General features: G+C 40.8%; 1 protein-coding gene across 1 annotated transcript in view; it reads left to right on the top strand.

Annotated features, from left to right (window-relative positions):
• Positions 1 to 14,846, top strand: part of Abca13 (ATP binding cassette subfamily A member 13) — a 463,272-nt gene that overhangs the window by 149,698 nt on the left and 298,728 nt on the right. Inside the window, 1 exon segment of the mRNA XM_055624041.1 lies at positions 319 to 625. Coding sequence (XP_055480016.1) covers positions 319 to 625 — 307 coding nt within the window.

The raw sequence follows: 14,846 nt of genomic DNA, 5'->3' as shown, positions 1-14,846 counted from the left end.
CTGATTATCTGATCAGCTTTGAGTAATTTTTAAAGCTAATTCAAAGCGTGACGTGAATAAAGCTTTTGTGTTGGTGATGCTACAGCATTGTCTTTTGTAGAACTGGAAAGCTGCCTTGGACAGTGAATTACTGGGTCTTGCTTCAGTTGCCTATGGAACAGAGGAGCCCATTTGTTTGCCCTGCTGGAGCTGCGGTCACCTCCTGCAGGAGTGGGAGGCTGTGCAGAGTCCCAAGCCCTGCGCACATTCCTGCCCATCCTGTGCGGCAGATCCATGAGTTGTGTGATGGTTTTTTTTTTTTTCCTTTCTGGCTACCAGGTGTCATATTCAACAGTTCCTTGGGACACAGACACATCAGATCAGCACCTCGAAAACTGCCACCCCATGTCACATATACAATCCGGACCAATGTCTTGTACAGCATGAGGACAGACATGATTAAAAACCCTTCCTGGAAGTTTCATCCTCAGAGTCTACCAGCGGATGGGTTCAAATATAACTACATTTTTGTCCCACTTCAAGACATGATTGAGAGAGCCATCATTGCAGTACAGACAGGGCAGGAAGCCCTGGAGCCAACCACGCAGGCACAGGCAGCTCCCTACCCATGCCACACCAGTGACTTGTGAGTACCGTGGTTAGCCAAATTTTCCTCCAGTTTCTACCTACCAGTGGAGAAATTCTCCATTTAGAAAACAGAGTAAAGAAAAAAAAAATCTTTGAGTTTCTCTACTGTTGTTGCAAAGAACAGTTTGAAAATTTCCCTTCCTGCTTATAATTTCTTAAGAATAATGACATATAAATATATATTTAATACATATTTAAATTGTTTGAATTATACATATGTAATTTGAATTATATACATACATATAATTATATGCATACATATATGTTTGAATTGTTCAGGTGAAATGCAATTTGAGCTATAGTCTATCCTGTTTTAACTGATTCTACCCACAGAATAAAAATCTTTACACAGAAAATTCCAGGAATTTCCCCAATCAGAACATGAATTAACTTTGTGCCCTGTACTATACTGAATGCATGTGGAGGGATATGTAGGCATTGTGTTAGGTAAGCAAGTAATGTAGGGATGATTTTAAATACACAGGAGAGTAAGCAAATCGTGTGTGTGTCTCCTATTTTACATATTTGTTGACTTTGATATCTGGAGATGATTTCTGGAAATAATGCCCTGTAGAAACTCAGAGGCCATTTAATGTAAATAAGTACAGTTTAAAATCAATTGGCTCCCAGTGCCACCTTTTTATACTTGAGGAAGCAGAGCAAGGTGATCCGTTCTTTGATCTAAATCCTTGAAAAATAGGTGGGGTACTTTGTACTTTTTGCTGTGGTTAAGACTTATCTGGGCACAGGGGTCTTTTCTGAGACTGATAATCCAACCAAGGACCATTCATGGAGACAACCTAGAACCCCTGCACAGATGTAGCCCATGGCAGTTCAATGTCCAAATGGGTTCCCTAGTAATGGGAACAGGGACTGTCTCTGACATGAACTGATTGGCCTGCTCCTTGATCACCTCCCCCTCAGGGGGAGGCAGCCTTACCAGGCCACAGAGGAAGACAGTGCAGCCACTCCTGATGAGACCTGATAGGGTAGGATCAAAAGGGAGGGGAGGAGGACCTCCTCTGTCAGTGGACTTGGGGAGGGTCTTGGGTAGAGAAGAGGGAGGGAGGGTAGGATTGGGAGGGGAGGAGGAAGGGAGCTACATGTGGGATACAAAGTGAATAAACTGTAATTAATAAAAAAAAAAACTAAAAAAAAAAAGAATTGAAAGAGGCCCTCTATCTTTGGCATATCGCTAGCAATCTGGGAATGCGTGGAAGTTAAATTGTGTGATTTAGCAAATAAGCTGTATATATCAGGAAGTGCTGTTTAAGGCAGAATCAGCTGGTGAGGTGACTTGGAGGAGAAGCTGGGTGGCATTGGCTAATCCCAGTAAAGAGTGCTTAACAGATAGAGCAAAGGCTCTAGTTGCTGAGGCTCAGAGACCTCAAGCATTAACTAGCACTCGTGAGTGTAGTCAGACCACAAAGGGTGCCAAAGAGGTTGAATGACACTGCCAGGAACAGCCTTGCTTTTCCCTGTGATTGATGCTGTTCTTACAAGCATCTGACCCAGGTAACAAAGGTGTGTGTGGTTTGCTCTCCTCGTACACTGCTTCTGATGAGACCCTTAGATCCTCCCTTGAGAACACAAAAGGAATTGAGTGGATGAGCAGAAGGTTATTAAAGGGATAATTGCAATGAGGCTAGTTCTGAGAACAGACCAGACACTTGTCCTTCAATGATGCTGCACTTGATGGCTGCTGTACATCTGACCTCTGGGGTCAGGCTATGTCTTCAGCTGATTGGTGGCCCCTTGGTGAGAACAAGACACTTGATTTTATGTCCCCTCCTTTCTGCATAGCGACATGCCTCATCCATTACAGCTCATCAGTACATTGTTGATGACAGTGGTATTGCGAGATGTGTTATGGTTGTGGGATGACGGATGAATAAAGCCTAAAGGCAGCGGGAGTAAGCCTGTCTTGGGACATCTTAGTGTTGTGAGAGATCAAAGGTCATGAGGACACACACACACACACACACACACACACACACAGTGAGAGAGAGAGAGAGAGAGAGAGAGAGAGAGAGAGAGAGAAGGTCCCATTTCCACCTAAGAAGTGCCACACGAGGCAAATGGTTGATAAGGCAAGTAAATTCCTTTTATTTTCCCTATAATGAAAATTTATGTATCTTTTCAAAGCAATGATAGTTTTACTCTGAACATTTTCAACATTACAAAACGCTTCTAAAGTATTTTTTTGTTGGAGGTAAGAGCTGAAACCAAGACTACTGTTGCCATTGGCTAGGTGTCATGCCTGAATGCCCCATTTAAATTCAAATGCTAAAAGAATGTAAGAAATAAGGTGAAGTTCAAAAAGCCCACATGACAGTCTCCTTCAGTTTGCAGAATGTGCTATGAACAGTGTGTATACAATTGGGGTCTGTGTGTTTGTGTCATGAACAGTGTGGGAAGACATATTCCCCCAGTCCAGTTCACAGGATAAGCGACAGGGTGACACTGCCCACCTTGACCCGAGTATTCCCCAGGAAGAGTGATGGACACACTAGCAAGTGTGTTCATGGGCAGTGGGAGGCAGCCTCAGCTTCTGCTCTTCAGCACTGTGGAAGGGCTGTGGAGGAAGCACTGAGCAAGACAGGTAAAGACAGGTCCTTTCTACCTGCCCGAGGTTAGTTCTTGAGTATGAGCAACATGGCCTCTGGAAATCTGCTGTTAGTGGATGCTTGAATGTAACTCTGATGCCATGAAGTCACTTCTCCCTACCTGTGCTCTGGGATACTGTTATGCAGTTCCTTAGAACTATTCATTTTACTTGCTTGAAACATCTAAAAAGTATTTTCTGTCTTTGAAAGACTGAAATCCTGAAGACCTCTCCTTGTGAGGCATCCTTCCTTTGCATTTACTTCTGAGATGCCTGTTGTTGGAGGCTCAGTGTGCCTGCAGTGACTGAGGCATTCTGAGATCCTTCAAGAACTCTGCCACCTGAGTAAAACTCCTAAAGCACACTTGTTCAATAGTTTTCAGTAGTTCCCTGCTGCTTAGTGAACAAGTTATAGATTCACTAATTTATTAATGTATTCAATGACATTTATGTGCTATTTGTCCATCTCTAAGTTTGGGGTGAATCAGTGAAATGAATAGGTGAAAACTCTCTGCTCTGGGGCCACCAACAATTCAGAGAAGTCTACAATGCAATAAGCGAGAACAGTGAATTGAATTTTAATGGCAATAACTGGTGTGGTGTTCAGGAGATGTGAGGTGGGAGGTCAGAAGAGTGAGCTGGTTAGCTAGTGTGGTGGAGGTGGATTATACCAGGAGGATAACGTTAGCATAGACTTGGATGGATACAGACATGTGGTGGAAGGTATATTCCTGGCCAGAGGTCAAGCTAGTTTAAAAAAACAAAACCCTTTGACAGACATGGCCTGGTGTGTGTGCAGTCAGAAGAGAAGAGAAGAATGCACCAAGTCATGATGGGAGGAGGTGAGGTCAGAGAGCTTAGCACAGCTTATCTGCAGTTGATGTGAGTGGAATGGTACTGTGGAAGCAGTGATGATGTTACCCGGCAGACGGAGAAACAGAATTATAAGCAGAGTCCTGGGCAGGGGTTCCTGGGTTTAGCCCAGATATTTCCCTCAAAGCGAGTAAGCAATTACAATGTTGAAACTCAGGGAAGGATTTAATAAAAATGTGCCTTCAGTGAAAATGAATATTGCATTCTCCTACATCCGCATCACTGGCATAAGCTTTAAGATGGAATTGAGGAAGACCGGGGCCCACCGTTGAGAGGTATGCATGATTAGTGGTATGCATCCCCTTAGGTAGTGTTGGCTAAGGGATGGTCTTGTTGATCATTATTTAAGTTCTGGTTGAGGAAGTTGCTCCAAAGAAGTCCTATTTTTAAGGAGGCACAGCAGTTCCCATGAGATGATTGCTCTTGCTAGGCAGTAGTCTTGTCCTGGCATCAATAAAGCTTTCCTTGCTACCTGGGAGATCTGCTATTCTTTAGATTTTAAGTGACTGCTGCTTAAGGATGGAGACTGGTGACTCCAGTGTGTTTTTAAGGGGGTCTGGAGTGGTGCATTGTAAAAGCTGGTTATAAGACACTCCAGTTATTCTTGTGTTTGTGCCTTCAGCCCTAAGATGGGATGAGATAGATTTGGTATCACCACTTTGTAGTCAACTACTTTGAATTCTAAAAGATTCCTACATGCAAAGTTAAGCAGCTGTCTGGCAGCAAGGTTAAGGAGTCAGATGTAAAATGAAGGCAGAGATATTTCTGCTTACTTGCAGGTGAGACTTAGGAATCAGTGTTGTTGTTTTTTTGTTGTCATTTTTTTTTTTTGCCTTTTGTTTGTTTGCAAGACAAGTGGTTTCTAAGTGCCTGTAAAAGAATTAGAACCTTGGTTTACAACCCTCAGGAGTTTTGTTATAAATGAGAAGATATAGATCAATAGAAGCAGGGGAATTAAGGCAGAAGATGGTCCATTTTATTGGTTTTTTCCATTTTAAATTTATCTATCATTATTATTTATTACAATTTATTCACTTTGTATCCTGGTTGTAGCCCCCTCCCTCAACTCCTCCAGGTTCCACCCTCCCACCTTCTCCTTTCCACGTACCCCTTCTCTAGTCCACTGACAGGACTATCTGACCCTAGGCTATCAGGTCTCATCAAGACTGTAGGAATCCTTTTTCTCTGTGGCTTAGTAAGGCCATCATGGCAGGGAAAGGTGATCAAAGAGCAGGTAACCTAGCTCATGCCAGAGACTGCCCCTGCTCTCCTTACTAGGGAACTCGCATAAAGACTGGGTTGCCCATGGGCTACATCTGAGCAGAGGATCTAGGTCCTCTCCATGCATGGTCCTTGGTTAGTTCATCAATCTCTGCAGTCAAACAAACCTTTACAATAAAAGATCTTCTGGATGTATCTCCATCCCTTATCTCAAGCTGTAGTATAGAGCAACAATAATAAAAACAGCGTGGTATTTGCATAGAAACCAACTGTTCTATCAATGGAATCGAATTGAAGACCCAGAAATAAACCCACACACATACAGTACTTGATTTTTGGCAAAGAAGCCAAAACCATAGTATGAAAAAAAGGATAGCATCTTCTACAAATGGTGCTGGTTTAACTGGATGTCTACATGTAGAAAAATGCAAATAGATTCCTATTTATACCCTGTGCAAAACTAAAGTTATTTTCCTTTTGAAAAAGCCATGTGGTGATAAGAATAATTTAATGAGAAGGAAACACTGATAATATGTTACATAGAAGGTTGGCTGCTGTGTACTTGAACTGATGGAAAGGAGACTTCAACAAGTGGAAGACCCAGCTATAGGCAGGAAGGTAGTCATCCATCCCTGACAAGACAGCCTGTTTGACCTTCCTCAGCTGGGAATCTCTGTTCTTCATTGAACACCTCCTCTCCCTGTCCCAGTTCCTCTCATCATCTCATATCAGCCACCAGTCCATGGAGTCCATGTCTTTGAGAGGGATGGGTTAGAAAGTATAATCTGAGGCTGCAGAGATGGACAGGAATGGGACTGTATGAAAGCCATGCATAAGGCGCTCATCACAAGAATAATTTTTTAAAGTGGACATATGATACTAGTTATGGGCTGTTTCCTGATTGAAAATACAGTGTGTCTCATAAACTTACAGAATCTCAAGTGCTGATGCATGGGTAAGATGGTGTACTCATTTTTGGTAAAATGAAAACCACAGTAACAATCAAGTAGAGAGAATATTTGTCAATTCAGTTCTTTCCTGCTGATTACTCATAGTACTCCAGTGTGAGCCCAATACAAGGTGATTGTGAGAGTTTGTGCTTTGCAGGTCTGGCTGGGCAGTGACTATTAGGAGTTGATGCATGTGTTCTTTGGAATGTCTTGGAAAGAGCGGGGAATGAAGAAGCAATACAGATGAGTTTAAAATGTTAGATTCCACCTCATTGGTCCAGACAGACCCTAAGCAGGTCTTTCATTTGGTATATTTTCATGGTTTCTTCTTGCGTTTACTGAAAGTCACTTATGTAGACACCACTCTCCTCTACTTTCTCGTTGCTTTGTTCTCACCAAATCCTACATTCCTGACATGGAGAAGGCAGAGCTGTTGTAAGCTGCCTTTCTTGCTCTGGTCTTGTCTTGTCCCATTGAGAGGCCCTGAACATGTGTTGATGATAACAGCTGTCATGGAAATAGAAGAAACAAACTGCTCCATAGTCCTCACTTTTTTCATGCCCCAAAGATCTTGGAGAAGAGTAAATAGGAGGCATGTGTCTTGTTGAATTCCCACAGTCTTCAGTTTCTCTATACTGTTCCCCTCAAAAGAGATAATAGTAATATTCCCCTTAACATTGTTCTTTCCCTTTATGTCATGCTATTTAGTTTCTAAGAACCTTATACATAGAGTGGATGAGATTGGCACTCGGGCCACGTTCTCAAGTTTCATGTGTATCTTCATGTTCTTCAGTTCATTTCCCCAAGGAGTTATTAGTTGTTTTTTCCCTTAGACATTCACTGAGAGAGCCTTTGTCATTGGAAGCACTCTGCTCCTGTGGGTTGTGATTTTTGACTCTCATTTGGGGGTGTCTGGACATGTGTGGGATGATCCAGTTGTCACAACAGGACCTGGTGCACATGTAGTGACTCAAAGTTAGAGGTGCTGTCTTTAACTAAATGGCTTTATTCTGTTCAGGGAAGAACAGTACCAACCAAAGTTCCAAACACCTTCACGTGGAAGTGCCACACACTCAGACCCTGAGCTCCTCAGTCACTGGTACTCTTATTCTTCCATTCCTTTGTTTAAAAAATATTTTTATTGAGTCTACTGTATGACATACCTTTCTTGGCTCTAGGAGGATGTAACTATATCTATGTGGGTTTTACTGCTTGTGTATCAGGTAATGTAAATTCATAACTCATTAGGGCAAAGAAGGTATAGAGGCTCTGGCAGCATCAAGGAGAATAGTTACTCCACAGTGGTAAATTCCAAGAGTACTCTACCATAAGGAGAACTGTGGTAACCTAGGGGCATATCATTACCCACCTCTTCGCAGATACTGCAACCTGGGGGCAAGTCTTACTTTCTAAAGTTTTGTGATCAGTTTTAAGATCCCAAAATCTATTGAGATTCCCACACTGGAATGGTAAAATAATTGGATCAAAAAACTTCATTAATGTCCTGGCTTTTCCACTTGCTAATCACAGGACCTTGAGAGTTAGGCCAGTGATTTGAATTTTGAATATCATCTCCTCCTCTTGTATTGCACACTAATTGCTGTTCTGTTGATCTCATTAGCTCGTGCAGAGTAGATCATCATGCTTGAGAAAAGCCCAGGTCTATGAAGGTACAAGATGCTGAGCAGAGCAGACATTCTGCATGGCAACTTCCTCTGTCAGGGGTCTGCTCTAATTGTTGGAAGGTTCTTCTGCTTACTGATGCTGAAAGTCAGGGTGGGTTTGATGTTTTCACATGGTGTTAGATTCAGAGAATAGTGTATACCAGCAGTATCTGCCTTTCTCCCAGAATTCCCTGAGTGAGCTATGCAAAGTGTGAAAGGGAGAATGAAGTAAGAATGTTAATAAATGTCTTTGATCATGATTGGTGAAGTTTTCCAGTGCACATAGCCTCCACTTGAGTCAGGGGTCTGAGATAACCCCATCTTATCCTCTCCTTCATCTAGGTATCAAGCTGTAGAGCACCCAAGCTAATCATATTGAGGAGGGTCATGAAATTTAGAAAGCTTACCTGAGTATCCATTTATTCACTATGATTCTAGAATGGAATGAGAAGGAGAAAGGAAGAGTCAAGGGCACTACTGCCTTTGTCTTGGTAATTGTACCCACTGTGTTCTAGGCTCTCCTAGGGCTGGTGAGGGCTGGTCCTAGGTAATAAAGCTAATGGAGCTGGAGCATAGAAGTAGAGGGGAGAGGAGCAGTCAGAGTCCAGGGTGATGTGGGAAAATGAGTCCTCAACTGCTGCTATCCACCACATTTGAATCAGACACCTATATCCTGAGTTCCTCCGTGTAGCTCTTTCTTACAGTGCGACTTCACTCAACATGCTCATCACATCGCTTTTTCTTCTTTCAACTCTGCGTAGTGTTAATACAGGCAAGCAGCACACACAACACCATTAAGAAGAGTTATTAAAAAGTAAATCAATGAGGTGCTACTTGCAGAAAAGAAATGGTGACAATTTGATGTTTGTGAAGATCAGAGTGTCTTTTAAAAATAGGCTTAAATGCATCAGAGAGTTTAACTTTAAACCGTGAAGTCTATTTATAGAGCTTTTCTGTGGTCTCCAGAGGAGGGACAAATGCAGAGACGATTTTGCAGCATATTAGTTTGATTCATGCTCTTCTGATAATAGACCAAACCTCTTTCTGAGGTGACATAGACATCTGGACTTTATTATATTCTTTTTTATTGTTAGTTTTGCCAATAAATGATTATCAAGAGCAGATAAAATAGAGAAAATACTGCGCATTGTATGAGTCTATTTTCTGTTGCTGTAGAAATACCCAAAGCTGAATAATATATGAAAAAGGGAGTTTATCTGCCCCAGAGTTTTGAAGGCTGAAAGTCCAAGTTTGGGTGGCTCTGTCAGTGGCCCCCAAGTCTACATCCTAACATAGGCCAAGAATCAGAAGATAATATTTTAAATGTCAATATTTATTTATTTATATATATTTTATTTATATTTAAATATTTATATGTTTAAATATATTTGAATTTATATTTATAATATTTAAATATATTTTTATTTATATTTATTACAATTTATTCAATTTGTATCTCAGCTGTGGCCCTCTTCCTCATTTCCTCCCAATCCAACCCTACCTCCCTCTTCTTCTCCTATGCCTCTCCCCTAGTCCACTGATAGGGGAGGTCCTCCTCCCCTTCTATCTGACCCTAGCCTATCAGGTCTCATCAGGACTGGTTGCATTGTCTTCCTCTGTGGCCTGGCAAGGCTGCACCCCTCAGGAGGAGGTGATCAGAGAGCCTGTCACTGAGTTCATGCCAGAGAAAGCCCTGCTCTCCTTACTAATGACCTCACTTGGCTATCGAAGCAGAGGCTGAGATTTATAGCCTAACTTTGGGCACAGTGCAGGGAATCATATGAAAGAAGGGGAAGTTTCCATCTTCTGGCTATTATAAGTAAAACTGCTACAAACATGGTTGAGCAAATGTCCTTATTGTGTACTTGAGCCCCTCAACTGAAGAATGGATGCAGAAATTGTGGTACATCTACACAATGGAATATTACTTAGCAATAAAAAATAAGTAAATCATGAAATTTTCAGGTAACTGGTGGGACCTGGAAAGGATCATCCTGAGTGAGCTGTCCCAAAGCAGAAAGAAACACACGGTATATACTCACTCATATAGACATGAAATATAGGATAAACCTACTAAAATCTGTACATCTACAGAAACTAATCAAGAGAGAGGACCCTGACTAAAATGCTCAATCCCCATCCTGAAAGGGAAAGAGGAAGGACATCAGAAGAAGAAGAAAAAAGGAAACAAGCTAGGAACCTGCCACAGAAGGCCTCTGAAAGGCTCTGCCCTGCAGACTATCAAAGCAGACGCTGAGACTTATGGCCAACTGTTGAGCAGTGTGCATGGAATCTTATGTAAAAAGTGGGAAATAGTAAGATCTGGAGAGGACAGGAACTCCACAAGGAGAGCAACAGAAGCAGAAAATTTGAACACAGGGGTCTTCCCAGAGACTCATACTCCAACCAAGTACCAGGTATGGAGATAACCTAGAACCCCTGCACAGATGTAGCCCATGGCAGTTTAGTGTCCAGGTGGGTTACATAGTAATGGGAAGAGAGACTGCCTCTGACATAATCTGATTGGCCTGCTCTTTGATCACCTCTCCCTGAGGGGGGAGCAGCCTTACCAGGCCACAGAAGATGATAATGCAGCCACTCCTGATGAGATCTGATAGACTAAGATCAGAAGGAAGGAGAGGAGGACCTCCCCTATCAGTCGACTTGGGAAGGGAGGGTGAGATCAGGAGGGGAGGAAGGAGGGGCTTATGGGGGAATACAAAGTGAATAAAGTGTAATTAATAAAAAATGAATAAACTTTCACAACAACAACAAAAAAAAAAAAAAAAGAAGGGGGAGCTAGAAAGACCTGGAAGAGACAGGAGCTCCACCAGGAGAGCAACAGAACCAAAAATCTGAACCCCGGGGACCATGCAGAGACTGATACCCAACCAAGGACAATGCATGGAGAGGACTTAAAACCCTGGCTCAGGTGTAGCCCCTAGACTCAGTTTCCAAGAAGACAATCTTCAACGCTGCTTCCCAGTGCACAGATTGGTAGAAACACAGTGCTTGAGTTTTAGATATGAATTCTTTGTCATCATTAAGATTCTAGAGAGACAATGATCTGAAATAATGAAGTTGCTTCTTTGCCCCCTACTCTACTTCCACAGCCTTCATTTCCTCTTCTGACGTCTTCCTTGATTTTTATAACTTGCTTTGCTTTAGTGGCTACTTAGGTAGTTTCCCCTGTTTCATTATGTACACTCTTTTCTTTGTCATACATTCTTGGTTTTTTTATTAGTGCAATCTTTTCTTTTGGGATTAAAAAGAAAGTTTCCCCTTTATTCATTTTTTTAAAACGTAGTTCAATTCTTCTTCTAAACAACAACAAAAAAAAAAGACAACACTCTGGGTATATACATCACCTTTTTTTCTTCTTAGGGTTTTAGTCTATCTTTCCTCCACTAAAAAATTAAAAACAACCAAATTTCTCTTTAAAAAGAAATGGCAATAACAAAAATAACTTGCTTTGACCACATTCATAGAAAATTATATCACAATAAAAACAAAATAAGAACCAAAGGATTCTGCTGGTTTCTTACATGAAGCAAATAACCATCACTGAACAGCTTTGAGCCAAATCTGAACACAAATTCAACACATGTGACATCTCACTGAACATGGACAACATGGCGGACATTAGCACTTGTCTTAAAATGGGCTTTGTCTTAAAATGGGCTCCACCAATGCAGCAGGTCTTCATTCAGAAGATAAAGGTCTCTCTTCACCTGCCCAAGCCTGGCTCTTCTGGGCTGTGCTCCTAACAACTGACTGTGTTTTCCTTCACCGTAAATGTAATTTTTGAATTATTTAAAAATTATTAAAAAAATTATGTCATACTGTTTTATCATGTTTTCCCCTCTCCTAATTCCTCCCTAGATGCTCCCTACTTCCCTACCCACCCAACTTCATTACCTATTTCTCTTTAGAATGAATAAAGACAAAATTAAAGACAAGAAACACACAATTCCCAGAAAGACAAAATTAGGAGGCAAAAGGCCAATAAGACAAAAAAAAAAAAAAAAAAAAAAAAAAAGCAAAATGAGGCAAAAAGTCTACAAAAATCTCATTTGGCTCTTTCTGTGTTGGCCAAGTGCTCCTAGGCATCGAGCCTGGCCTGCAGTGTGGTTAATCTGCCCAGTGAGACTCCACTGGAGAAAACGGATTTTTCCTTGGCCTGTGGGTATGACCAGCAGCTAGCTTCTCCGTGTCTTTGAGGCTCGTGTCTGCTAACCCATCTCAGGGCTGAGACCCACGCTGACTTGGCCCTGTGCAGGCCTGTGTGTACCGCCAGCCTCTCTGTGAGTTCATATGTGCATCATACCTGTTGTGTCTGGAAGACACTGTTTAATTGGAGTCATCCATCACCTCTGGCTTTTAACAATTGTTCTCCCTCCTCTTCTTCTTAGGTTCCTGAGCCTTGAGGAGGGCCTTGATGAAGACATCTCATTTAGGATTTAGTGCTTTAAAATCTCTTATTTTCTGTCCATTTGTAAGTCTCTGTGTTAAGTCCAGTCTTTTACAGAAGAAGCTTCTCTGATGTGTGTTGAGGCAGTAATTTATGTTTATAGCAGCATTTATTTAGGAATAATTTTTTTTTTGCTATGTTCCTTAAGCAGAATAATAGCAGTAGGTTTTATAAAGCCCATGACCTATTTAGTCAGAAATTCTTCACATTAGTAGTATCAGGTATGGGTTCCATCTCATGGGGTAGGCCTTAAATCCAAACAGAAAGTGGTTGGTTGCTATAGCAATTGTGACACTGTTCTACCTGTATATCTTGCAGGCAAGTCACTTTTGTAGGTTACAGGGGATGTAGCTGGGGAAATACTGGTGATTACTGTTTTCCTTTGGTAGCATGCAGAGTGCATTCCATGACCATGAACGTTAGTCAGTCGGGGTGATTCTACTAGTTAGGTACATGTTCAACCTCTCTGAGTTTGATGAGTTATGTAAGTGTTGTTTAGCAATAGAGCCTTACCATCAGGTTGTGAAGATCAACCAATAGCCTTGGCAATAGCCCATGGTGTTCAAAGGTTTCCATGGTGTCCCTGCAGTGAATGACTCAACAGGTAACCCATTTCTGGTGTTGGAGGTTGGGATCAGATGTCTAGTCAGGGCATTGTCTCCTCTATTATTTGCTGACTCCATTTAGATTCCTATATATAAATTCATATATAAGTATGTATATATTTAGGAAGCTTCTGCAGAAGTAGGCTTCCATTTGGCTTTTCAACTGACTTTTCAGTGTCAGTTTTCCTCCCACCATACTCCCTTCTTCACCCTTTTCTCCAATCCCCCTCCCTATTTAATCTTTGTAATATAGGTTTCTCTTTGTCTTTCATAACAATATATTCTATTTGATGCTCTCACCCCATTCAGGCTTTACAAGATATCAAGCCTATGCAGATATTCAGATTGTAACATATACATTAAGGCTTAAAAAATCTACCATCCATATATAAGAGAAAATATACAATATTTGTCCTTTGAAGTCTGCGCTCTCCTTCAGAGTGGTTTCTAACTTCATCCATTTACCTATGAATTTCATATTTTCATTTTTCTTAGCAACTGAATAATATTCTGTAGTGTATATCCACCACATTTTCATTATCCATTCACCATTTGATGGACATCTAGACTGTTTCCAATTATGGGATACTATGAATATAGCAGTAATAAATACAAATGAATAAGTAAGTACATCTGTGGTGGCATGTAGAGACCTTTGGATTTATGCTCAAGAGTGGTATAGCTGGATCTTGAGGTAGATCAATTTCTAGCTTCCTGAAGAATCACATCTTGATGATCAGAGTAGCTCTACCAGTTTGAGCTCCCAAGAGTAATCAGTTCCCCTTTCCCGCATCCTTGCCAGCATGAGCTGTCATGACCGTCGTGATTTGGGTAAAACAAAATCTCAAAGTAGTTTTAATTTACATTTCTTTGATAGCTAAAGATGCTGAACATTTGTTTAAGTGTTTCTCCACTGTTTATGTTTTATCTTTTGAGGACTTTCTGATTAGTTCTGTGTGAGGGTCAATAATGGTTTTAGGTGTAGTGTTCTTTTTTTGTTTTGTTTTGTTTTTTTACAAACTTGGATATCTTTGTGTTTGATACATAAATGCTTAGAATTGCAGTTTACTCTTGGTGGTTTTGTTTGTTTGTTTTTCCATGAGCATGTAGTGTCCTTTCCTATTTCTTCTGATTAGTTTTGGCTTGAAGGCAATTTTCCTCTTTCTTTCTTTCTTTCTTTCTTTCTTTCTTTCTTTCTTTCTTTCTTTCCTGATATTAAAATGGCTATCCCTGTTTGCTTCTTGGGTACATTTGCTTTGAATAACATTTTCTATTCTTTCACTTTGAGATGATGTCAATCCTTGTTGGTGAGGTATGCTTTTTACTTGCAACAGAAAGATATATCCTGCTTTCTAATGTAATCTGTTAGTCCACATCATTTTTATTAGGAAATTGAGACCACTAATATTGAGAGATATCACTGCACAGTGACTATTGATTCCTGGAATTTTGTTGTTATTGTGTGGGCTCTCCACATGCTTTTGATCTTCTATTCTGGGATTATTTATTCCTGTGTCTTCTTGGGTGTGGTTATCCCTTCAGCTCAAAGTTTCTTTTCTTGTGCCATCTGAAGAGCTAGATTGTTAGGTAGAAATTGCTTAAATTTGATCTTATTGTGAAATATTTTTAGTTCTCTGTTGATTGGACTGATAGTTTTGCTTGGCATTATAGTCTGGGCTCATGTCTGTGGTCTCAAAATTTGTAGAACATCTCTCTAGGCCTTTCACTCTTGATAAGTTAGGTGTTATGCTTTTTTCTCCATCTATCTATCTATCTATCTATCTATCTATCTATCTATCTATCTATCTATCTATCTATCTATCTATCTAT

Source organism: Psammomys obesus, unplaced genomic scaffold, assembly GCF_907164565.1.
Source record: "Psammomys obesus unplaced genomic scaffold, mPsaObe1.curated_primary_1811, whole genome shotgun sequence".
NCBI lineage: Eukaryota > Metazoa > Chordata > Mammalia > Rodentia > Muridae > Psammomys > Psammomys obesus.
The sequence above is the reverse complement of the archived record's forward strand: the minus strand, read 5'-3'. Positions and strand labels throughout refer to the sequence as shown.